This window comes from Pezoporus occidentalis, unplaced genomic scaffold (genome assembly GCF_034315485.1).
Source record: "Pezoporus occidentalis ecotype Australia unplaced genomic scaffold, CSIRO_AGI_Poc_V1 ctg48, whole genome shotgun sequence".
Taxonomy (NCBI): domain Eukaryota; kingdom Metazoa; phylum Chordata; class Aves; order Psittaciformes; family Psittacidae; genus Pezoporus; species Pezoporus occidentalis.
In genome coordinates, this window is record NW_026915813.1 from 5,324,031 (window position 1) to 5,348,132 (window position 24,102).

General features: G+C 34.2%; 1 protein-coding gene across 7 annotated transcripts in view; it reads left to right on the top strand.

Annotated features, from left to right (window-relative positions):
* SLIT2 (slit guidance ligand 2) overlaps positions 1-24,102 on the top strand; it is a 264,821-nt gene that overhangs the window by 233,121 nt on the left and 7,598 nt on the right. For 5 of the 7 annotated variants that reach the window (XM_062636475.1, XM_062636476.1, XM_062636479.1 and 2 more), the window contains 6 exons: positions 3,159-3,185; positions 11,174-11,267; positions 12,850-12,987; positions 13,088-13,328; positions 13,928-14,058; positions 19,734-19,888. In XM_062636475.1, the coding sequence (XP_062492459.1) occupies positions 3,159-3,185; positions 11,174-11,267; positions 12,850-12,987; positions 13,088-13,328; positions 13,928-14,058; positions 19,734-19,888 (786 nt within the window). The remainder of the gene's footprint in view (positions 1-3,158; positions 3,186-11,173; positions 11,268-12,849; positions 12,988-13,087; positions 13,329-13,927; positions 14,059-19,733; positions 19,889-24,102) is intronic. The other 2 variants (XM_062636477.1, XM_062636478.1) reach the window with 1 other exon arrangement.

Consider the following 24,102-nt stretch of genomic DNA (forward strand, 5'->3'; position numbering starts at 1 on the left):
TATTTTAATCAATCAATCAGATTTGAGCTGTCAAAAACTATGAGGAGAGGTAAACTTCTTAATTAATTTCATTTATTGAAAACACAGCTAACTCCTGTTTAATCCAAGGTTTTTCCATCATTAGTTCTACAACCTACTGGATTGCTCAAATATTTTAGGGCATTCAGACGTAAAGTCAATATTTAAATCTTGGAAACCCATAGAGAGTGAAAATGATAGAACAGAAATATAAGAAATGCAACTTCATAATCTAACATTTGTGTTCATCCAGTACATATGATAGGTAAACATTTGGTAGAAATTTCTCCATGCAGAATGACCTATAATATGTATAACAACAGAGATTAAAAGTATAAGTAACCAAAATAAGGTATGTAATAATAACTGGATGATCCACATCTGGAAGAACAGGCATAATCTGCTTACACAAAATACTGGTTTGCTTGATACCTTAATACCTAAGTGCAATGGACAATTCAAGCTTTAGAAAATGACAGGTAACAGCATCAATGAGATGGGTGTTTGCTATTTCTCTGACAACAGCTGTTTCAGGTACATGTGAGTCAAGCTTCACCTCCCCTGGGATCAATCACCATCTCCTTTAAAAATGGGATGAGTTATTCACTAGGTAGGCTGGCAGAATGCAAATCAGTCACATCAGTCTGGTATTCCTGTTCAGTGGCTTCATGCTAAAAGCTTTCATATATCTGTTAGGTAGCAAACAATTGATTTTCAGGTGCCTTCCTCCTCTGCAGCTTTGCAGGTATTTTTACCTGTGTTCATTTCTTCATTTTTGACATAGTGAGTGCATGTCAATGCAGTAAAGTCAATGGCTTGCTATATTCACAGTACGCCGTGGGAAAGACTGGTTTGTATTAAATATCCATGGAGTGGGTATAAAGGCTTTTTTACATGTACTAGCCTAAACTTTGATTAAGTGTGCCTGTTGCATTTCTGTAATATTGTAACCAAAATGTAAGTTTTATAATCAATTGGAACAGCAATTGTAGCATTCCCCCAATTGTAGCGAAAAGGAGAATAAGCACTGGTAACATTTTTGACATTTGTATTGCAGTTGTACTTCTTTAGTCAAAACACAAGGATATGTATTTTTTAATACATATCCTTATGTATCCTTAATAATTGTGCATAATTCTAAAAGGAAAATACTGTGAGTTTACATGGCAAGTGGGTTAACTGTAGTTCTTTTGGAAAGAAAGATTTGCTTTTACAGAGGCAATGCCTGCTCATAGTTGCTACAGAAGTCAGTAGGTCATGTGAGTAGGTAAGAATCTTCTCACCAGCTATAAAATAAATCAATCTACTTGTAATCAGTAAGTTTAGCTGTGCTGCTTTTTAAAAAATGTTGAGAATTTACATCATCTCATCAATTTTTTTTCAGCACCTTGCCAAAACAACGACAGGTGTTTTTTTAAACGTACAACACCAAGAGCCCCAATTCATTTTGCAGACAAGTTGGGCAAAAATTGTAGCAAAAGTTCGTTTTTTACATTCCGCAGGATACAATGCAGAGTTCTACAGTATACTGTCTGACAAAGCATATGAGGATAGGACACAATATGTGATATCCTAAGTAATTTTTGAGATTTATTATAAGCAGAAAATATAAATCATTGAGCTAGTCAAGGGGTCTTCATGTCCATCATCCTTGATCTTGCATAATAATTAAAAAACTTTCAGTGTTAAGAATTTGACTGACAGTAGTCTGGACACATCAGTACCTAGAAATGGTAGTGTTCAGAAAATAAATTAACCTTAGAGTTGCCTCAAGTGTGCATGAGGTACCAAATTTTTTATAGGATTTTTTTTAATTTTTCTCCTCTGCCTTATAGCCTGATTTGAAAGATAAACAGCAGAATCCCTGTTCAGTATGGATACAGGGAATTTCATGAGGAACATTGTAAATGTCTGGATTTTGGTGTTTGTTCTAACAGGTAGATATCTAACAGATATGCATATTGCTAATGAGTTTTTTTTATGAAAGGTATTTTTCACTAAATGAATTCATGTACCAGCTGGGTAAAAGTTGGTTAACAATCAGGAAAACAAGCTATATATTCAGCAGGTAAAAAGATTTTTTAAATTCAGAGATACTTATCTCTAGCTCAAAAAAGTCAATGAGCTGTAAGATGCTGCAGACTGGGACAGTGTACCTACCATGAAAATACCACCGTAGGCTCATCCTATTCTCTTTTAATTCTGTTGGAAATACTTTGAAGTGTCTATGTTCGAGATGTCACAGCATATATGTACTGAACGTGGAAGTGCACTAGCCCAGAATATTTTTCTGGGTGAATGGTTATCTGCAAATATGTTTTACATTTCATAGCACAGTATAAGGAAGAAGTCAGCTGAAACCTGCTGGTATCATTCTCCTTTAAAACTTTTTTTTTCAGGTGGAGAGCTTGTTAGAATCTCAAATTAGCTCTGAAAATGCATACAAAAATTATGAAAAATGCTGCAGTGTAACAATCGCTTTTTTACTTCTCTAACAATCCCTTGAAAATTGACACTTCTCAATTATGCAGTGTTGGTTTAAAAGCAAGCAGTCTAAAAAGCTTATTATGATGGTGCTTGAGAATTAATCCATGTTTCTCTGCCTCATTTAAATTTTAGAATTATCTCCACAATTACAGGTGGAAAGACAAAGAAATTATATTTGCACTATGTACTGTGAGCTTTCTTAAGATCGCAGACTGCAACTGTGGACCAACAGTAAGCAAATGGAATCAGCAGACTGATGAAACCTTGAGAAATAGAAATACCTCGCTATGTCCTGCACTCTTTAACTTTGCTATTCTCTTAACGTTGTCATCTCCTTTATTTTAATCTCAGTCTAGTAAACTTAAGGTCATTTTATGTACATTCTGTAGATTCAGATGATCATTTCTCTTGCCCATTTCCATCAGTCATTAGATCATATATCTAACTGATCCAGAAGTAAAACCTCTCTTAGCCACCAGTGGCATGTACTTTTTACCTTTTCTGTTTGTTTTGCTCTGCTGTAGGTGAGACTCTGAAGTTTGCTTCATTTTGCTATATCAACCTCTCTGCTGCTATAGTTGTGCATTAGCTTAATGTGCTGTTGTATTACAATGTAAAAAGTCTCTTGTCTCTTCTGTCTTTGTCACTGCAAGCTGCTAATCTGAATGAAGTGGAAAAAGGTCAGTTGTCTTTTAAGCCTATTTTCACTTGCTTTAGTTTCTCACTTTCCTTTCCTTAAAGGTGCATGGATTTCAATTCTTACAAATGATCAAATAAATAGTATATAGACGTAATTTAGAAAGCTCACTGCAAATCCGCAAATTAGGCACTTGCCTCTTACTGTGAATACATGTCAAAAGAAGGTCATTGAAGGTGCAGATTGCTGTGCAGGAGAACTGTAATACTACTTTTGTTGTCTTTTTTTTCAGATGTACTAAAAGTGTGTGCAGTCACTGATAGGACTATCAAAAAAGTTCCCCTGGTGATCTTTTGAAATCTTTATTCTCATCACCTTAAAGAGATACATTGGTTCCATTTGAATGTATTTTCTGTTTTATAGCTCTGTTTTGCTTTAATGTTTTAGTTTATGGTACTAGAAAATATGTTGGAGTATAAAATGGCAATCTTCTTGCTCATCATTTCTGTGGCCTTTTTTGCTGTATAAAGCTGAAGAAACTGAAATGACCACATTAAGCTGAGGCTATCATACAAGAAAAGTAGTAGTGAAGAGATTTATGACACTAATTTTGGGTGTTGCTGATCTAGGTTTCTGCCTAACACCTATCTCACTAAAAGAGATAAACCATCTTCCCTGCAATCTGATCATCTATACAGTCTGAGAGCTAACACAGTCAGCAATGATATATTTATGGAATTACATATGTAGTTTTAAAAGCAAATGAATCATCTTGTAGTGTATTTGCCTTTAATTTAAATTCATAAATATATTGTACAGTCTATAAAGCAATATTTCACTAGTAATAAAAATATATTCATTATCCATGAAATAACAGGTTGTGCAAGGCAGCAATTATACCATCTATGTTGATTAATTTAGACATCTAATGAATAATTCTTCCAACTTAAACTGGGAGCCGACATTATTTCTGTAAATGATGGATAAAACAAGACATTTCCAGAAAATTATTCCAACCACAGGTGTTCCATACTTAAGCCGTATTCCATTTAGGCATGCTAGCATATTTGCATTTTATTATTACTTATAGAAAGCCTCTTGTTTTCTTTTGCCGTGTCACTTCCTAAGTTATTTTTTCCACATTGTTCTGTTACTATCCTAGTATGAAACTGGTTGATTTTAGAAAAGAGTACTTTTCCTAGAAAAACTAGGAAAAGTGCAAGCTCAGTACAAATAAATAGAAACATCGAGTTCTTGGTTATTCTAGGTTTTAATTAAAAAAAAATCAAAACGAAAAAAAAACCAGATTAAAATAACTAGTTTAACATCTGTAATTCATGGATAATTTTTTTTGTCACTGATCTGCAAATTACAGGACCTTAAGAAATCAAAAGAAAAACTTAATTTCTGTGTTCATAAAAACCAGCTTTTCAAATGGAATGTAAAGGGAAGATGCTACTATGAAGAGACTCAAGTCTCCATTTCAAGTTGAAGCAACTGTTACCTGTGTATGATTAGTCTTGCTGATGTTTAAATGTCTTTAAATGTGATTAAAGGTAGAAAGGTAATGATTCTAAACAGAATTATAGTCACTGTAAATGTATTACATGTGTGAATTATAACATATTAAAATTACTGATTATATCAGGAACAAAATCCTCACAAAGAAAAATATCAAACATCCAGGGAATGTGAAATAAGTTCAGCAACAAAATTAAGCAGATGTGTATGTGACACATACTTGTAATATCTTGTCAGCTGAACATAAAAGCTATTGATGATCTGTAAGTTGCTTTGAGGATCAGTCAGTTTTATCGTGCGAGACATCTTTTGAATTGTGATGGTAGTAGGAAAATAAAGGGTGAGGAGATAATTTTAAGTAATTACTCAGTTTAGGCAAGCCCTAGACATTGATAGGTAGGTAGGTTGGTAGGTAGGTAAGTAGATAGATAGATAGATAGATAGATAGATAGATAGATAGATAGATAGATAGATAGATAGATAGATAGATAGATGAGAGAGAGAGAGTGAGGTATTTTTCCATGTTCAAAACTTAATTATATGGTCTTCTTGCTTCTAAAGTAAAGGAGTGAGTTACTACTTTCAATTCACTTGGTAATGAAATAACTACCTGCCTAAAATTTAAGCATGCAAGTAATCAAATGTAAATCATGTCATATCAAACTTGATAAAAGGTTTAATTATTTTATTAAATCAGGATCATAATCCTCATTCTTACAAGAACTGCACTGAAGTGTGACAGCTTCTTAGATTACAGAGATACCTTTGCTACTCTTGCTTTTCATCATTCATTGTAAAACACGTAGCTTAATATATTTCAAATGACTATTTTATATTAAAAGCTTGAGTATTAAGGTAATTTCACTGCATTTTCATAAAGGGAGAGTTACACATTATGTCCTTGAAACCTGCGACTTATTGATCATTGCCATTTCTGATTCTGGTCTACGATCCATCCTTTGTTTTCCATAATTGTCTAAAAGCTTACTTGCCTTAAAGTTGCTATTTCTTTGTTGCTGCCAAACAATGTATGTAAAACAACTAGAAATATTAAACCAAATAAACTTGGTCTTACACTAAGATCCACAAGCATGGGGGATAGATGAACAGACATAAACAATAGTGAAAGGAACAGTCCAGCAATGGATCAAATCTAGAATTTTACTTTAAAATGCCAACAAAATGTTCATATTTTGGTTATAAACTGCATTCTGGATTTTTTTGTCTTTTCTGAATGAGCTTAAGACTTTAAATCGTTAATGTTGTCTAATGTTTATCAAACTCAAGACTTCATAAAAATGTAGCACTTTTCTGTATATAGTGTGTTAAACTGACATTTTCCAACCACTCCTACAGTCTTATTGGCTATTTGAGTCAAAAGTAATTAAGCAGAGACTTCCAGTCAAAGATGCAGATAATAATACTTAATTGATGGAACATAAATACTGCAGAAGCTGACTCACAGTATTTTGCAATCAAGATCAGAAGCTGGAATGAATGAATGTATGTATGTATGTGTACATACATACATCTAAAATCCTGTTATTGTAGCAATTACCAGTAAGTCTGTAATATATATTTGTTATTTTAGTTCTGGAACGGCTAGTAGATCTTCTAGCTAAAACATGATTTTGATAATTAAAACTGACCATCCTTTCTTTCACATTCTGTCTCTATTTTTTATTCTTATATAACACCCAGCTTTGTGAATACACTACTGATTTTAAGCTTGTTTCTTCAGTAAGCGTCCCTGTAATTAGCAGTGTGTTTTTATATTCAGATGCCCGCAACCATTTGTGTTCGAGGTCTCCTCTTCATTCAGAAATACAGTGGCTGGCATTGCTTTATTTGACTGTATTTTTAATTTATTGCCCAATTATTCAAAATAATAATAATGTCAATCCTTTTTTTTTACCTCATTGCATTGTGCCTCATTATTTGTTGTACTCCATGTCTTTATATATTGTAAAATCCAGAGTTAAAGATCTGTTCAGCCTTGAGAAAAGAAGGGGACATATTATCACCATGTTCCAGTATTTATAGCATTAGAATTACATTTATATTATGTTAATTCTCTCTATAAATAATATAATAAGAGGAAATGCAAACTGACCTGTGAATCTAGCAAACTTAAGACTTCGGTTACTCAGCCAAGGAATATGCACAACTCATCATCAGTGTTTAATAGTGTTGTCTGGCTGTTTTGAGTCTGCATCATCCTCTGTATATGGCTGCAAAATCTCAGAAAATATTCCAGTCTTGACCTTGGACTGTGCCCACCATGCAGAGTTCCACTGGTTGCAGTGCTACTCTTTACCAGAATCCAGAATCCAGGCTTCTTAGATTAATTGAGCAAGATACTTTATGAAAAAAGTTATTCCTGTTTCTAGTTAAACTTTGGAAGCTTTTCATAGGTTTTTTGACACTTTATCCACTGCTTATTTTTAAACAAACTAATCTGTTGCTTATTTGCCTAACTACAGAAATGTTTCCATCTTTCAAAACCATGGTTGCTTAGCCCAACTCTTATAGAAGCCTCAGTTACAGTATTATTAGATGAATAAAAGAATGTACTCACACATTGGTGTCAAGCTTCCTTGAGTTAAGACATTTGTTTCACAATCTGTTTTCATTATTTTGAAGTATGTTTTTAAAACATTATATTATGCTTCCCAACGCAGGAGACTTTCTAAGATTTCCTTCCAGTAAAACCAACGAGCCTAACTCATAATTTTGATATTTCTTTCAATGAGTGTTTCACTTTGATCACTGTCTTTTCATTTCAACAAAATTGCTTTCTCTCCTTCACCTTGTCTCAGTTAAATTCTGAATAACACATTGGTTATTCAGTATGCTAAGAGATGTTGCTTTACCAAGAAGCTATTCTTCAGTTGTTCAGACTCCATTGTCACAAATTTTTACTTAGGTCTTCTATTACTTTTTTCACAAGCAGTTATATTTTGGTTATGGGAACACTTTGTTCAGAATATAAATCTTTTAACAGTGTAAATGGAGACCTTGTATTTGAGTTATTTTGGTTTGTTCTAGTATGTATATTTTCATTCAGAAATTCAGTATCTTATATACATATTTTAAATTCCATCTTGAATTTTCCTTGGCATTTTTTTACCAATCTTGTGTTCAAGTCTGTCATGAATACTACTTTTTATAATGAAAGTCTGTACTTAACCTAAACCTAACTTTCTTGTTCATAGGGGAATTCACAGAATTATTTCATTGCATGGACTGCCATGTTTACCATATTCTTTCCTTGATTCACTAGGCTAGTTACTAACACACTGTTGAATTAAAAGCTCACTCCAGTGATATGATTCTCTATGATTCATACAATTTGCAAATGCAAGGGGAAGCTTTTCTTCCTTTTTCAAAAGTGTAAACCTGTTTGCAACAAATTTCCAATTTAGCTCTCAGTCTCTGTGCAGGATTCACAGGTATGATTTGGGAATTCAGACTTTCAAGCACCCCATAGCTTTCCATTAGGTGATTCAGCTTTCAGTTTATTAGGGCCATCTACCTATGACTTTAAGAAATCATGTATTTCAGAAGTACCTGGATGGCAGGAGGAGAATAAAAACAAAAAAAAAAAAAAAAAGAAAAAAGGACAGGCTTAGACACTACTCGGTAAAACTGTTTGCCACACAAGAGATTTCAGAGGTCTGAGCCAATAATAATGTAAGTCACGGCATGATTACTATCCAGAAGCAAAATCAATGCTAGTTCAGTAAAATTGGCAGCAGCAGTAAGATTACTTGCTCCTGTTATGCCAGTCCTAATTTGCCTTTTTCTACATATTTTGGGGGATTCCACTGAACTGCTACTGTGAATCTATCTAGATACAGCAAACCTCCAGCACAGCTTGTAAGACAGATTCAGTAGGTCACTTTCAGAAAGTCTCTGATACACTGTTTGAATCAGCAATTTGGGGAAAATTTAGAGGTGTTTTTGTCCAAGTCTCAGAAGTACTGAACAAAAATTTTTATTATTTGTAATTGGAGTGTCATAAATTTTGTAGTTCTGCATGTAATTTAATACAGAATATATGCCGTAAGATATTTGTATGGAGGTGTGTATATGTATGCATATATACACATACGTGCAGACATACGCATATATTTCTAAGCCATAGGAATGTGCACAAACTAGGCTTTAAAGTGATGTTTTTATTATTCCACTCCATGTTCCTGAAAATCTGAATTTTCTGTTCTCATATTTATGTCTCACTCTTGAACACTGCTGGCCTTTAAATGGATTTCAGCTATTACAAGTTCTGCAAATTGACTAAATGCTATGTGAAGAATTACTACCTCTTATATTTGTATTTGTTTGAACAAAACCCTTGAAAAGTGAAGGCGATATTGTTCTTATTTGATACGTAGTGGGATGCAAAGAATCCCTGGTATTTCAGGATTCTTTATGCAGTGAACTAGTCATAACAATTGCACATTTCCAGACTAATAAGTCCATTGAGATTTTGAAGAGGCTTTGAGGATAGAATTAAGATCCTTTGTATTAGTCATCGTCAGTGGCCTGCATTTGATCTAGATTCAGTTTCCTACATGTATTGACTAAATCACGTTGTTATTGACAGCTTTCCCAAAGGCTGTTAAGTAACCTGTGCTTGAAGGCCATTTTCTTGTGTTAAAGCTTTATTTGTTTTTGTAGGGAAAATGCACTACTTGCAAATTAGTAATGCACTATCTCATGTAGAGGTCCCCTGTCTTACCACCTTTAGCATGCATGTTTCAGATGCAGTTTATCCAACATAACCATCTTTGCTCTGGTTCAGTTTTGCTTTTTCTCTGTCTTTGCTTTAATGTTCTTCAATTTTTTTTAAGTTTTTGCTTAGTTGTCCATCATTTGAAATAAAGTCTACATACCCTAAGAAATAAGTCCTGGAAATAATGTCTTAAGACTTGGGTAGTCAGTATTCATAGTCATGATATGCAGTTTTAAACACTACAGTGCAGGCACACATGACGTGGAAAGGACAAATGTCTCTGGAGGATCTGTTAAATCTGTTGCTCTCAGTTTGTTATGATGTGTGTTTCTATAATTCCAGAGAAGCCTGTGTAAGCAAGAAGCAGCTTCTATGTGGCGCTAGGTACTTGGCAAGGAGCAGTGTAAAATGTTAGAAACCTTACTGCTTAATGACAGTAGTAACTGATGAACTGATATACATACACTCACATGTGTATGTATTCTGGAAGGTATATACTCTCTCCAAAATCTCCATTCCAATACTATTATCCTATAACTTTGTCCCTTTTCCCATTCTGCCTGTTCCTGATTCTACCCAAATTGTGTCCCTAAATGGGCTGTCCTTTCCTCATACCATATTCATGGTGGTGCTGTCCTCACCCTCAGTACTGTGTTAAGAAAAGTGGTAAAGCCGTCATATGCTATTTTAATCTCAGGCTGCCCTCCAGCAGATACTGATTCTTGAACTAACTATACTGCAGGACACTACCATGCTCAGATAAGTAAAACTGAAGGATGCCAAATATTATCCTGCTTTAAAGGGAAGTTCAACCTGAGCCGTGAAGGTGTCTGCTCATATGCTGCTATCTTCTGCTTTTTTCTTCCTCATTTTGGTTTACAGTTCTACTTCTCTTTGCTGACTAGCTCATGTTTTATTACTTGACAAACGACAAGGGGCAATCCTTCTCCTTCTGTAGTTTTAGAGTCTGATAGACCTGTGAGTCCCTGAATTCAGCAGGCATAGGTTTTATACCTGTTGATTATACATACATTCTTCATATGCATGTTGGAATAAGTATCTTATAAAACAGTGATACACTTTGTGATACAACCAGTGATTCATGGAATCTTCTGATTAGTTAGGGAACAAGACATTGTTGATCTGTTTATACACCTGTATTTCCTTGTCACAAAGTTGCCAATAAAATCATATTTTAACCATATTAAAATATTTCCTACATTATATACCAATATTGGAAATCATAGCCACCGCTTCTAGCTGCAGGGAAGGGTAGACATTTGACATAGATTCTTTTTTTTTCCTTTTGACACAACAGATTTTAATTGTAGCACATTAACAAATGCAAAAAAAAGAGAATCATATTTAAGAAAAAGTAGAAATCAAGTTTTCATTTGGAGATAATTGGAATTGTATTGATGTGCAGTGATATTAACAGGGGTTTGGGGGTAATAAATTACTTATAGTTTAAACCTGGATATTTCTCTGTGTAATGTGCATAGCAATAAGTAAGAGAAAATCACACTGATGGCTTGGCATATTGCTGATTGATACTGAACTATTTTATTTTTATAAAGGAGTTATAAGAAAGAGTAGTATTTATTGTTATTATGTATTAATATTTTATAATATTTATTATAAAGGTATTGTTTATTATTATATCATGAAGTATGAGTATTTCAGTGTTAACAAAAAAAAGTTTTAGCAGTTACTTTTAAAATATCAGGTCAAGTGATATTTTCACTGAATTGAAAGCATACATTATATTACAGGTGAGCTCTGTGAGGAGAAATTAGATTTCTGTGCTCAAAACCTGAATCCTTGCCAGCATGACTCAAAGTGTATTTTGACACCCAAAGGATACAAGTAAGTCTAAAATACTGTCACAGTCCAGCTGAATCTAAATTGCTGCTTTTTTATCCTGCTTAACTTCTCATTTTCTTTTAGTGGAAGTAAGTTCTAGTCTCAAAATACTGATTTCAGTTATTACTAAGCATTACAGCAGAATAGGCCATTATTTTCATGCAGGACTACATTATTATCTTAAATCTGTTTCACAGAATTTTGTTATCCTTAACAGTCCCAATTCCACTAATTCCAGTCAGATTTTAAATAAGAATGCAGAGTAGAGCTGTTAGTCTATGAAATAGTCTGTACAAAACCCTTTTAGGGCTTGGACAGTAGGAAAATAATTGCATTTAATTGAAGTGGAATAATTATACTGCTTTCTGAGAAGTAATTGTGAAAAAACATTAGGAAGGCAAGCTGGAAGGTAAAAATTATAGAAGCTCATCCCCAGGAAAACTTATCTTTAATTAGACCATATCCTTATCATAATTAATTAACATGCACAATTTAAAGTGTTTTTAATAGGCTTTAGGTTAATAAATACAGGAAACCTGCAGCTTTCAATTGTCAAGAGTACCTGGTTTATGCACCGTATGCTTTTGTGCTAAAATCAGATTATTTAGTATCATTCTTGCTATTTATGAAATGACATTTTATTTAAAATACAGCAAAAAAAAAACATTAAATATGCAAATAAATATGAAATAAAGTTGATCATTTTCAATTAGAAAATAGAAAACTTATGGGATTTCAATTGTTGTGTGCTATGTTTATTTTCTGCATGCCACTTCTGTAAACCTGGTCTGGCATCTTATACTTTACTGTCTAGCTCATTAATCCTCCATGTTACTTTCTGAGATTTTAAATCAGGAACAGTACATGCAGTAACTTAAAGAATGTATCTTGGCTTTTTAATAGCATGCTTTATATTCTTTTTTCACTCTTCTTAGTTGTATATATTGTTGAATAAAAATTAAAACATATTTGATTGAACTATTTTAAATAAAGTTACACAGCTATTAAAAATTACTCTTTCCACTTTTAGAAAATTTTAGATACCAAAAGAAACACCACCAAGGAGGGAATCACAGGATCTAATTAAATCAATTATATACATCTTAATTTTTTAAAAAATGGAACTTCCAGGGGAAACAAATTATGCATAAACTCTAGACTGTATAATGGAGCATTGGGCAATGTGTAGCTGTTCATTTGACAAAGAAAATATCAGTATAATAAAAGTTTAGGATTATTTGTCTCTGCTTCAACAACTAAGCATATTGATTATTTTTAGTGTTCAAAGCCACTTACAACGTCCTGTAACATTCTGCATTACTCGTAAATTCAAGAACAACTGTCAAAATTAGTAATGAGGACTCTCTAGATTTAAAACACATATATCTTCACTATAATTTCAGATGAGTAAGCATGTGTAATTAGCAAACACGAGTGGATTCCTGATATAGTAATGATTAAGCTACATAGTCTTTACACACAAAGTCACAGTAATGTTTTTTTTTTCTTGAGTTTTAAACAGTTCAGTAATTCTTTAACTTTGCCATAAGCACTGTGCTATCCCACTTGCTTTCCTGTTTCACAGATGTGATTGCACACCTGGATATGTAGGTGAGCATTGCGATATTGACTTCGATGACTGCCAGGACAACAAATGTAAAAATGGAGCACAGTGCACTGATGCAGTTAATGGATATACATGTATTTGCCCAGAAGGATACAGGTGAGAAAATCTGAAGACAGTACGAACATGCATGCCTTCTGTCAAAGTTACCTTTTTTTTTTTTTTTTTTGGCAATACTAATTTTTTTGTTTCCATTTAGTGGCTTGTTTTGTGAGTTTTCACCACCAATGGTTCTACCTCGCACCAGCCCTTGTGATAATTATGAATGTCAAAATGGAGCCCAGTGTATCATAAAAGAGAGTGAACCAATCTGTCAGTGTTTATCAGGCTACCAGGGAGAGAAATGTGAAAAGCTGATCAGTATAAACTTCATCAACAAAGAATCCTATCTACAAATCCCGGCAGCAAAGATACGCCCCCAAACCAATATCACTCTACAGGTAAGATTGCTTGTGATGTAGATTGTGATCTGGAATCAAAGAATCACAGAATGGTTAGGGTTAGAAAGGATCTTAAAATCATCTAGTTCCAATCCCCCTGCCACGGTCAGGGACTCCTCACACTGGACCACTTCACCCAGGGCTCTGTCCAACCTGGCCTGGAACACTGACAGAGATGGAGCATTTGCCACTTCTTTGGGCAAGCTGTTCCAGTGCTCACCACCCTCACAGTAGAGAACTTCTTCCTTATGTCTAACCTAAACTTCCCCTGTTTAAGTCTAAACCCATTACCCCTTGTCCTATTACTGCCTGGAAAAGAGTGTAAATTACTTTATATGGGGTGGAAGATTAGCCAGAATTGTTATTCATTCATTTGAAGAGCTTTTCACAGTTTGAGATAAAAATCACTGGAATAACTATTCATATTGAAGTAGATATGCTTCATGATAGAAGAAAACAAATTTTGTCAGGTTATCTTTCCAGGAAGAATTTTATTGTGAAGTAATAGACTATGGCAGTAAATTCTGATTCACTTAATACAGCATTTTTATTTGCTGTTTATTTTTACTTCTTTCTCAGTGATTCTTTCTTTTTACTAGATCGCCACAGATGAAGACAGTGGGATCCTGCTCTACAAAGGCGATAAGGATCATATAGCAGTAGAGCTGTACCGGGGTAGAGTGAGGGTCAGTTATGACACAGGATCTTACCCAGCCTCTGCTATTTACAGGTAAACCTAGATGAAAAAAATTTCTAACTGAAACCAAACATGCATTAATTCCTTATATCAAAGTCATATTTTTGAATATATGGTTAAAAGAAATATACGCAAATGAATGTATTGTCAGACATTTAAAACCTGTTGCCAAAATACATGATTTGGCTTGGAAAATAAGGCAGATATGTCAGAAATAATATATTATTTGATTCATCAATACAGAGTAAAAGTTAGCTTTCAGCAGAATATTTGTACATTTGCGTAGAGCTCACGTGTGAAAGTGAAGTTTTTTTGAGGATGTTAGGGCCAAATAATTTCCTAATGCAGGGTAAAGTTCAGAACTTTACTGCACAAGTAGAAATTAACTGAAAGTTTCTCTTTTTCTCTGTGTTAGACAGTCATGTAATGTTGGACTTTTCCTTGGCAAGTGAAGAGAAAGCTAAAAACTCAATTCTGAAAAAAAGCACTATCCTTGAAAAGAAATGGTTTTTGCTTCCTAAATCATTATGAGACAGAATCTGCATCTGCTTGTGGAGCTAATTTTCCAAGTTTTTTTCAGTCAAATTTCTCTAGTTCTCTGAAAAATTACCACCTGAATTTCTGGGGAGGTTTTATGTAATTTCTCAAGAATTTGCAGACAGACATTGCAAGAGTGAGCAAAAAGGCAACAGGCATCACTTCTTGGCCTTGTTTGCCCATGGTTGTTGCAAATACACTCAGAAGTAAATGGGAAGTGTTAAATGAGTTTTTCTGGAATCTTTTTGCTGTATTTGTACCATTTGTGTCGTAAAATTATGTCTAGTGTATATTTACTTGCAGGAGGTTGTAGCAGTTGACATTGTTCTGCATTCTATTAGGGATATCTGACTGAAAATATTTGATTTTTAGAAATGAATGTACTCAAATAGCAGTATAAAATCAAAAGCTTAAACAGGGAAATAATGATAAACTTTGCTAGGTAATAGCACCAAGGGAACTGTGGTTTTAGTAGATTACTAAAAGCATTCCACAGAAGAAAAATCATTCCTATAAAATATAGTATAAAGATGTTTAGTAAAATCATAGATTTTTACAATAAGCATCTTAAGGTTGCTTTTATTTTCTGATGCAACATGTATTTCATAATGTTTTTTACAGTTCTGTGGAATGGTTTAACATGTGGAAATGTTTTGTAAGGAGTTTAATTATTTTTGTTGATTTTTATTTTGATAGATATAGGTGTCTGAGAATAAGAAGCAATAGGAATCAGGATCATATGTAATTTCAAGTTGTTTTCACTCCCATTTTTTTAATCTATCAAGAATACTTCTTCCCATTCAAAACATATTTCCTTCTCATCAGTTTAATGCTTTCTCCAGTATTACAGGAATATAATAAAAGCTGGTAACTCATACTTGTCCATTGTAGTTTTCTAGAAGAAGATTGGAAAACAATGCTTACACAGGTAAAATTAAAAAACATAAATGTAGAAGGGATTAATAACCACATAATCAATTAGCAAGCAGTCTCGATTAGGTTACTGTTACGGAACACCTAAAACCATCTGCTCTACATAGCTGATCAGCTCCTTTCAATTATATAACAAGTAGAGAATGCATCGTCATTCTGTGAAGAAATGTGAAGTGTAGTGAAGTGTTACAGGGTGACACAGTTGTTTAGTGAAGCAGATACATGCTTGTAATATTACTAGTCTTAGTATTATTAACTTCCCTTTTGTTTCAAGTAAGCATTTATCGAGTTTTGAGGAGATATTTGATAATTGGCACGTAATGGTACTGAGATCAACTGTAATGAAGTCTTTTTCGCCTTGAGAGACGTACATCTGTTGGAAACCACATATATATTTCCACATTTGTATGTATGTTTGTGAATCTAATGATCACTCTACAAATTAGATTTTATTTTATTTCTATTTCAGGTTCTAGAAAGGAGTATGTTATAACACAGGATCTTTTACACATACTCTAATCCCTTCACCCTCTCCAACCTATTTATATTTTTCTAACTTGCTTCAGCCATACCCTGTTTGCAGTTCTTAGTGTTTTACCTTCCTAGAATCTTTGTGTCATTTCCTGCCCTTTTCAAGATCTTTACTTTCTTTTCATCCAGTCGTTACATGCTGTCTCTCTGTACCTTTGTTACCTATTACAGCTCTCTCCTGTTATGTTTCCTGTTCTTCTTTCAGTCTAACACCATGTTTTCTTTCCTCCCTTCCCTCCCTTCATTTTTGTTTTTTTTTTAAGGCAGGTAGATCTGATCATCTTTGCTCAAAATCTGCTGACAGGCATAATCTATATGTACCTACCAGTTCACTTTTATCTATTTCATCCTTCTCAGTCTCCTCCTTGACTCAGTTTACAGTCCCATTTTCCTTACAATCTGCTCCTGTTACCCTGATTCTTGCTTTTTTCTAACAATTTCTTGCCCTGTCCTACATCTTTCTCTTTTTTCTCTGTAGGCCTAATTTTTACTTCTTCTGAACATTCGGGTCATCTGCCTGGTTGTGTCCGTTCTAACCTCATGTGCACCCCTAATCTATTCACTGGGGGAGGGGGTGCAGAGTGAAAAACAGAGGCGGCCTTGACACTGTGCAATTATTATTCAACAACAGCTAAAACATTAGTGCATTATCAGAGATGTTTTGGTCACAAATCTAAAACATAGCACCATACCAGCTATTATGAAGATCCCAGCCAGATCCAGTACAAATAAATGATGAATTATAAAAGCAAGTTAATGTATTTTTTATCAGAGAGACATGAAGAAGACAAAAGAGCATTTTAACTCATCACCTTGAAGAACAGTGAGGTTTAAGATTGATCTGATAACAGGGTAGATAGTTTGAAAACTAAGATGGGAAGTTGCTTACAGTGAGAAGGACAGAAAGGAAATTAAACAACTGGTAAGTTTAACAAGGGATTTACAGGTTTCATTAAGGTTGTGAAGATTCATGGATAATATAGAAAAAGAATAAGACAAGTTGTACTCTACTGAACAATGATAAGATGCCTGGAACATAGGCCAAAACAAAATAAAAGAGCCAATACAGAGTTTCAAATAAAAGTTTTAGAATATAAATGACTGTCAACAAACGGTATGTTGAAAAGGAGTCAAATGGGAGCTGTAAAGCCTAGGGAGGTGCTAGCAGTAGCAAAAAACAAAGCTGCAAACAGTTGATTTAATCATGGTAAATATGGACAATCAACAATAATAGTAGTCTAGCTGTGTAAAGAATGAGAACTTCTTTACCAATGGGAATTGACTGTAGAAAGAGCCATCACCCTAGAAGCATTCATCAGTCAATCTGAGTAATAAGATGAGATGGTGGCATTGCCAAGACCAGTAAAGAAAATTAATTCATTGGAAATGGTTATTTGGGAAAAGTTGATCCACTTGGGTTTTGTTCTGCCTGGACATGCATTTTGAAATGTTAAATGTTTCTTACACACACACAGAGACCAAAAAAAGAAAAAACAAACAAACGAAAAAAAAACCTCACCTTTTCATTCTGTAAACCAGTTTTCATCATGTATTTATTGGAAATATGGGAATATTTATTCCCAAATCATTATTCTTCTAAAGAGTTCCAGAAGCTTTAAATCAGTTTTTCTTACAGCTTTTCATTAGGATCTATGCATTCAGCTGTCATTTCTCCAATGGGAAATGGGCTAGAAGTAATATAAGTGCATTGGCAGGAAATATTACACAGATATGCCTTGTGCTTATTTCCCCTTACAAATACAAACCACCCTTACTTAGGAGGGCTCCTCTTTCTGCAGTAAAGTTTTACCAGTAAAGGGTTTAAGCTAGAAGCTTTTAATAATCACTCTTAAAGCCACATTACCTTCACACGTTATGTTTTATACATCCCAGAAATGATCTCTTGCTATGAAAATGCATGTTCTGTATTGCTCTCATCCTTTTAAATATTATTGTGTGAAAGGCTGGTAAGTTGTTAAATAACATAAATTTCCTTGGAGCAAGAGCATTATGTTAGGGTTTCTTGCTTGCTTCAGTCAAGAAGTCATACGCCTTTTGGCTTCTTAGCACAGCTTTTTTCCTGGTTTCATTCAAACGTGTAAAAGAAATTAATCCTGTCACTTTTCTTGTTGCTTTATCACAGAAAGAAAAACTCTTTAATACCTTGAATAGACCTCAATGTTTAGGAAGGATGAACCCTGACCTTTTCTTTCTCCCCATGGAACCTGGCAGTCCTCCTCCTGCCCACCCCCAGAAAGTGTTTATTCTGCCAGTGTCTGCTCTGTTGTGTGTTTGCACTTTCACAGAAAGCCAAGTTTACGTAAAGCATGCATACTACCATCCAAGTCTTTTATCCATATTGAGCTGAGCCTGTCCACATAGTTAAAGTTGTTAATAAATAGCTAAGAAGCTATTTAATGTGTCACTGTTGTAAACAACCTTGTGAGTGCTTCTGATCTGTTCCAGGACAAAAGCAGTTAGGTTAATTAAAACGTTGCTAAGGATGTTATAAGGTAATTTGCTTGATTTTTGCCTTGAGATTTATGAAGCTAATCCCTTTGAGCTATACTGCTTTCCTAATGAGAAGAGCTAACTGACTGTATGATTGACTGTTCAGTCCATCTCAGGCTATCATACAATTGGTTCATTTAAATAACTTTTTTCAAAGGCTTAAGCTCACTTACTTGGTGGTGCCCTGAAGCAAATAAAGGCTCTCATGGGAATGGTTATAATGTCTGGTCTCTGGACTACAGCTTATTGTCATGAATTCCATGCAGCCATACATTCAGGTCTTAATTCTCCAGTGTTTGGGGAGAGAGTATCGGCTAGAAGCAATGTTAGAGCAAAGATATATTCAGTTGCAAACTTGAATAATAATATTCTTCCTTCTCTGATGTACTTAAACTGTATTCAAATGCAAAGTAGTTACCCTACACTTAAACATTTGCTATGTTGATATTTAAACTGGTAAATGTCAGCAGCGATTTCTTGTACTTAGTAATGTGTGTAGCCTTGTCCTTACACATAAGCACCAGGCTTGAAACAAGCCTTTTCTGTGTGACACCCTTTGGACATTCTCTAACTAGTGGGTTCATATCTTGTTAGTAAGCAGAAGGAAATAGCATATGCTGTTCACTGTACTAGCCAGAAGCTGAACATACAGAAATAATCACACCTAATAAAGATAACAAATTACTTTGTTGCTAGCATCAGTGGAGCTGTCTGGACCAATTATGTGATTTTGTTTGTAACTAAGGTTAGATGCGGTTTCATATTCCATAAAATAGTTGATTTATATAACACTGGTGTGAACTCAGGCCTTCCTAACTGCAAAATATGCAAACCCAGTACTATGCAACATGTAGGATACATACACGCATACGTATGCATGCAAATAAGATCTTGAAATAGTATTCGAATCATAGAATGGTTTGGGTTGGAAGGTTCATTATTTGATGAGATCAGGAATAACTTTGAATGAAAAAGAGCTATTAATTTACAATACATATTATTAATAGAGTGTTATTGAAGGGCTACTTGTATTAGCTCTTAAGCATACATGCACGTCCTTGCTTAAAATCCAGTTTTCAGAAGACGGCACTCCTGGAGAAGTTCTGTTCTGAAGCTGTATTAACTCAAAGGGGAAGAAGATCAAAAGCTGTTCTAACCAGACCATCAACTGTTAAAAATTAATGTTTATTTTGCAGTGTGGAAACAATTAATGATGGCAATTTCCACATTGTGGAGCTGCTAGCTATGGATCAGATTCTGTCTTTATCTATTGATGGAGGAAGCCCCAAGATAATTACCAATTTGTCCAAGCAATCCACTCTGAATTTTGATTCTCCGCTGTATGTAGGAGGTAAGAGAATTTTACTGCTTCTTACTAGTGGTACCATAGCTAATTTACTCTGGTAATATGCATTAATAAACACACGGTAAGAGACTCATTCATTCAGATAACACCTTAAGATGAAATTTCAGCAGTTAATCTCAATAGTTTTAACAATTAGTATGTCCTCAAACTGCTACTGTTATGTAGCTTTTTTTATTATACTGAAGAAGTATGTGTAATGTTGTTTAGTTACCTGAAGATTCAGTAATGCCTATTCAGAAAGTGCAGAACGGTAGTTTTGGTTATATTTTACATTTCTATTTCACTGTACAGGTATCTGCAGGAAATGATAGCAAGGTATAAAGCCATGAATTATAATTTATGTCAGGAGATCTTATTGCTTAGGACTGATAGGAATTATGACATTATGACATAAGGTAAGAAGGGAACCACCTGGACAGCTGCCTTACAGTATGTGGCAGCATATGTTGTTGGGTTTTTTTGGTTTGTTTTGAGAAGAAAGAATTGTCTGTTTCAGTAAAACTGGTAGTAAGTGATTGTGGAGATATAACCTAGGTAAAAGAATCCAGGCACCACTTTGTGCCTTCTTACTGACCTTGACAGCAAGACAAAGTTCTTTGTGATGAGAGATTCAGCATGGTTTCTAAATACTGCTGATCTGCCAGTTTTCATTCTTCTATTTAGTTTAACTTTACATTCTTAAAGAGGCATGTAAGGAATCTCCTTTTGAACTGTTCTTTCTGCAAAAAGAATATCTGCTTTCCTTTCTTTTTCCTCTTGTTTAATTTCTAAGAACTGTTTTGTGTCTGAGAACATGTTTTTAGACTTGCATCATGCCTCCTTGCAAAAAAATACGCTACCAGTAGTACATATATGAGATGCCTATTTTCTTTAGAAAAAGTGCTATTTATCCTGTCTGGGTAGTTGCTAAGATTTATCTCTAATGGAAAAGAAAAACAGGAAGTTGCTTTGATACCAATCAAGAATAGTCTGTTTCTCCTATAAAAGTAGTATAATAAATGCATTGGTTACAGTGATGAGCAGTAAGTTGACTTTTGTCACTGAACATCCCCATTCTTCTGTTGAAACACCAGCTTTTTTATAAAATCTTTTAAGATTTTGTCATTGCTTCCTTCCATCTAACATGGGAACAAGAGAGAGATTATTCATCACTCCTTATACCAGCAGAGAAAAGAATTAAAACTATCAAATGTATGAGCTGCCTTTAAAATTGCTTCGTATCATGAATCTTTAAAGGAGGATTGCCTTGTGGAAGCATATCTGCATGTTTTCATGTGTATCCTTCTGTTCTATACATATGCCACATCTTTGGAAGGAGAGATTGTCCTAGTTTCTAATAAGACAGTGTATGCTTGCTTATTTGTATTGTCAACATCAGTTTGTTATTTGATGACAGCTAAGGCAAATTTTGCTACTTCTTGAAAATTGAGCTTAGTGCAGAATGATCTGTCTGTTATGAGCACCTTTTGATGAAATGAGGCTAAGACTCCCAACTATAAACATTTATTCTGTACAGTCCTAAAAGTTACTTGATCTGCTGCTTCACCTTGCATATCTTTTGTCTCCATTAGGAGAATCATACTAATCTGCATTAGTTTAATGAAGTATCAGAATAAATAACTTTTGGAAATAATGTTTTCCTTCAGTGATTTGATTCCTAAGAGCAGGAATCTTCTTCAACCTAGTACATACTCATTAGAGAGGTCCTGTGTTCCTATTTCTGTTGTTCACATTCAGGATGCAAGCAGTCAATTGTTTCTCCTGTCAGAAAATGTTGGTGCAAAACAGAATGAAAACCGTTATTAGGAGCAAATTAATATAATATAAATTAATATAAAATAAAGCAAGAAACACAGTAGGTTGGTACTGAGCTCTGAAACTTTCATGTTCTTTACCTATGTTTATCTATTTATCTTTAAAATTCTTGAGACAGTTAACTTACACTCTTGTATATTTTCTTACCTATCTTTTTGAGATTCATTCAATTTTTAACCACGTGTATCTAGAATTTTTAGAGAATTTGATCACACATTTTCATCAGTGAAGAACTCGAATTCTCTCTAGGATTTCATGCAGTAATTTTATCTTTGTCAAAATCTTAGTTTGACACCTCTATCATCATGTAGCTTCCACTTACTCTTATCACCGTCCTGCTAAACTGCGTTTCTGGTGAGCATCACCTCAGCTGGCAGGATGAAATTCAGACTTGACAGCAAGCCCTTGATTGGTGTACTCTCTCTCATACTCTCTCATTCTCATTCTTTCACTTTCTCTCATTTTCTCTGTCCCCATGCACGCCCTCTTTTTTTTTTTCTTTTTTTTTCTTTAAAAAAAATTGTGCTTGGTTCACAGTATTTGAGTTGGTTTGGAATTTATATTTACAGAAAATGAGCTAATCAATTTTTTGACCTTTTTTAATCTTTCTCCTTTTTTTTTTTTTTGACCTTTTTCCAACTTCATGGCTGTCCTGTGTGGTCAGAATGCATGTGCTAGATATTTTTCAGTCTTTCTATAACAGATTTCAGTAAATCATATTGAAAGCCCGGGGGTTTTTGTAAAAAGTCTGTTTCTTCTCAAAAACTCTTCAAAGAGGTTAGACTTCACTGATAATTCACATTCTTACATAAGAAATTAGAGCATATTTTACTCATTGAGAGTGACACCTTGTTTCATGGAAGTCCCTATTTCTGAGAAAGGTAGAGCATCGGCTGCTTTTCATTTGTGCCTGCTCTGTTAGAGGAACTTCTAGAATAAGATACTCATTTTGACAGTTTTATTGTATTACTGTTCTTTAACAAAGGTCTTACCATTTGCCTCCTTGTGCAGTGATCTGGTAATTTACTTGTAGTCAGATTCAGTGACCAAAAGCTTAAATGGGGGCACAAACTACTTTCTTACGTTTCCAAAAATACAGCTGAAATATTTATCTGCATTATTTCTATGGCTATTCTTTCATAACTAATATTGCTAAAGAATATGAACAGCTTTTGCACACACTTTGGCCTTCTAACACTTGGTAACTTGCTAGAAGAAGCAAAAAAGTGTATATGCTTGCATTGTGTTTGTAGATATTTTCCATATTGGAGACTGTCAAAAAAACTTAGTCACATGTTATATGCCTCATATTATCTGGTGTCATATGTGTTTATATGATTCCCAGAAATCATATGCAAGTTTCCTGACACAAGAATAACATCTAGTTTAACACTGCATTACTTTGTTTTACATGGCTTTCATTTTTAGTGTCTTGTCGCTGGATGATGAGAATATGGTTAATAGTTGTGAGGAAATGGAAACTAGTGGGTTGTTTGCAGTCTGAGTCCTTTAATACAGCAGTCCCAAGCCTGTTTTATGTAACTGATAAGATCAAAGAAGATTAGGCTCTTCAGCAGCATGGATGCAACATTGTTCATTTCTATAATCACTGAAGCTTAGCACAAATGAAATTGCAATAACCTCTGAATGAAAGACAGGTCTACTTCATTAGGTTACATAGCACTTCTGCATGACTCTTAACTGTTCAAAGTAACTGCATAAAACCATTAGAAGTATCAGTTTACACAGTTAAGGAGCAACTAGCAGAACATTGCCTCTTTCTGTGGTTACCTATGTACCAGAACGAAGATTGTTAATTTTGCATAGGAATAAACCAGTGCAGCTAATAGGCATATATATTTTCAGGTAAACAGATTGTTTTCTAATTCTCAGTACACTTTTATTTTATTCACTTACTAATCTCAGAAGGCATTTAGGCATTTGTGTATTCATTTGAATGTAATATCTTAAGGACTAACTAATACAGGCCAATATGTTGGCAAAAAGTTTAAAAAAAAAGGGGTAGAAGAAACTTAATTTTTACAAGGAAACAATGTTTAATGTTACTTCTGAATTAGTCTTAAATGATTAACCGATCATAATAGGATAACTGTATCACATATACCTACTGCTCTAATTACACCTCTAACAATTAGGGACTAAACCAGAGGAATTATTCTGAAAATGCTCAACATCAGGGGCATTTGCACTATCTAGAAATATCTGCACATAAGTCTTTTGATGTCAAATTATTGCTATTATTGATTACCTTTCTTTTAAACTTTAATGGCAAACTATGAGTGGCTTTTTTTATTAATCTGTTTTTTGAGACAAACTAAATGCAAATATTTTTAAACTAATAGAACCTCATCCCGTTGAGCTTT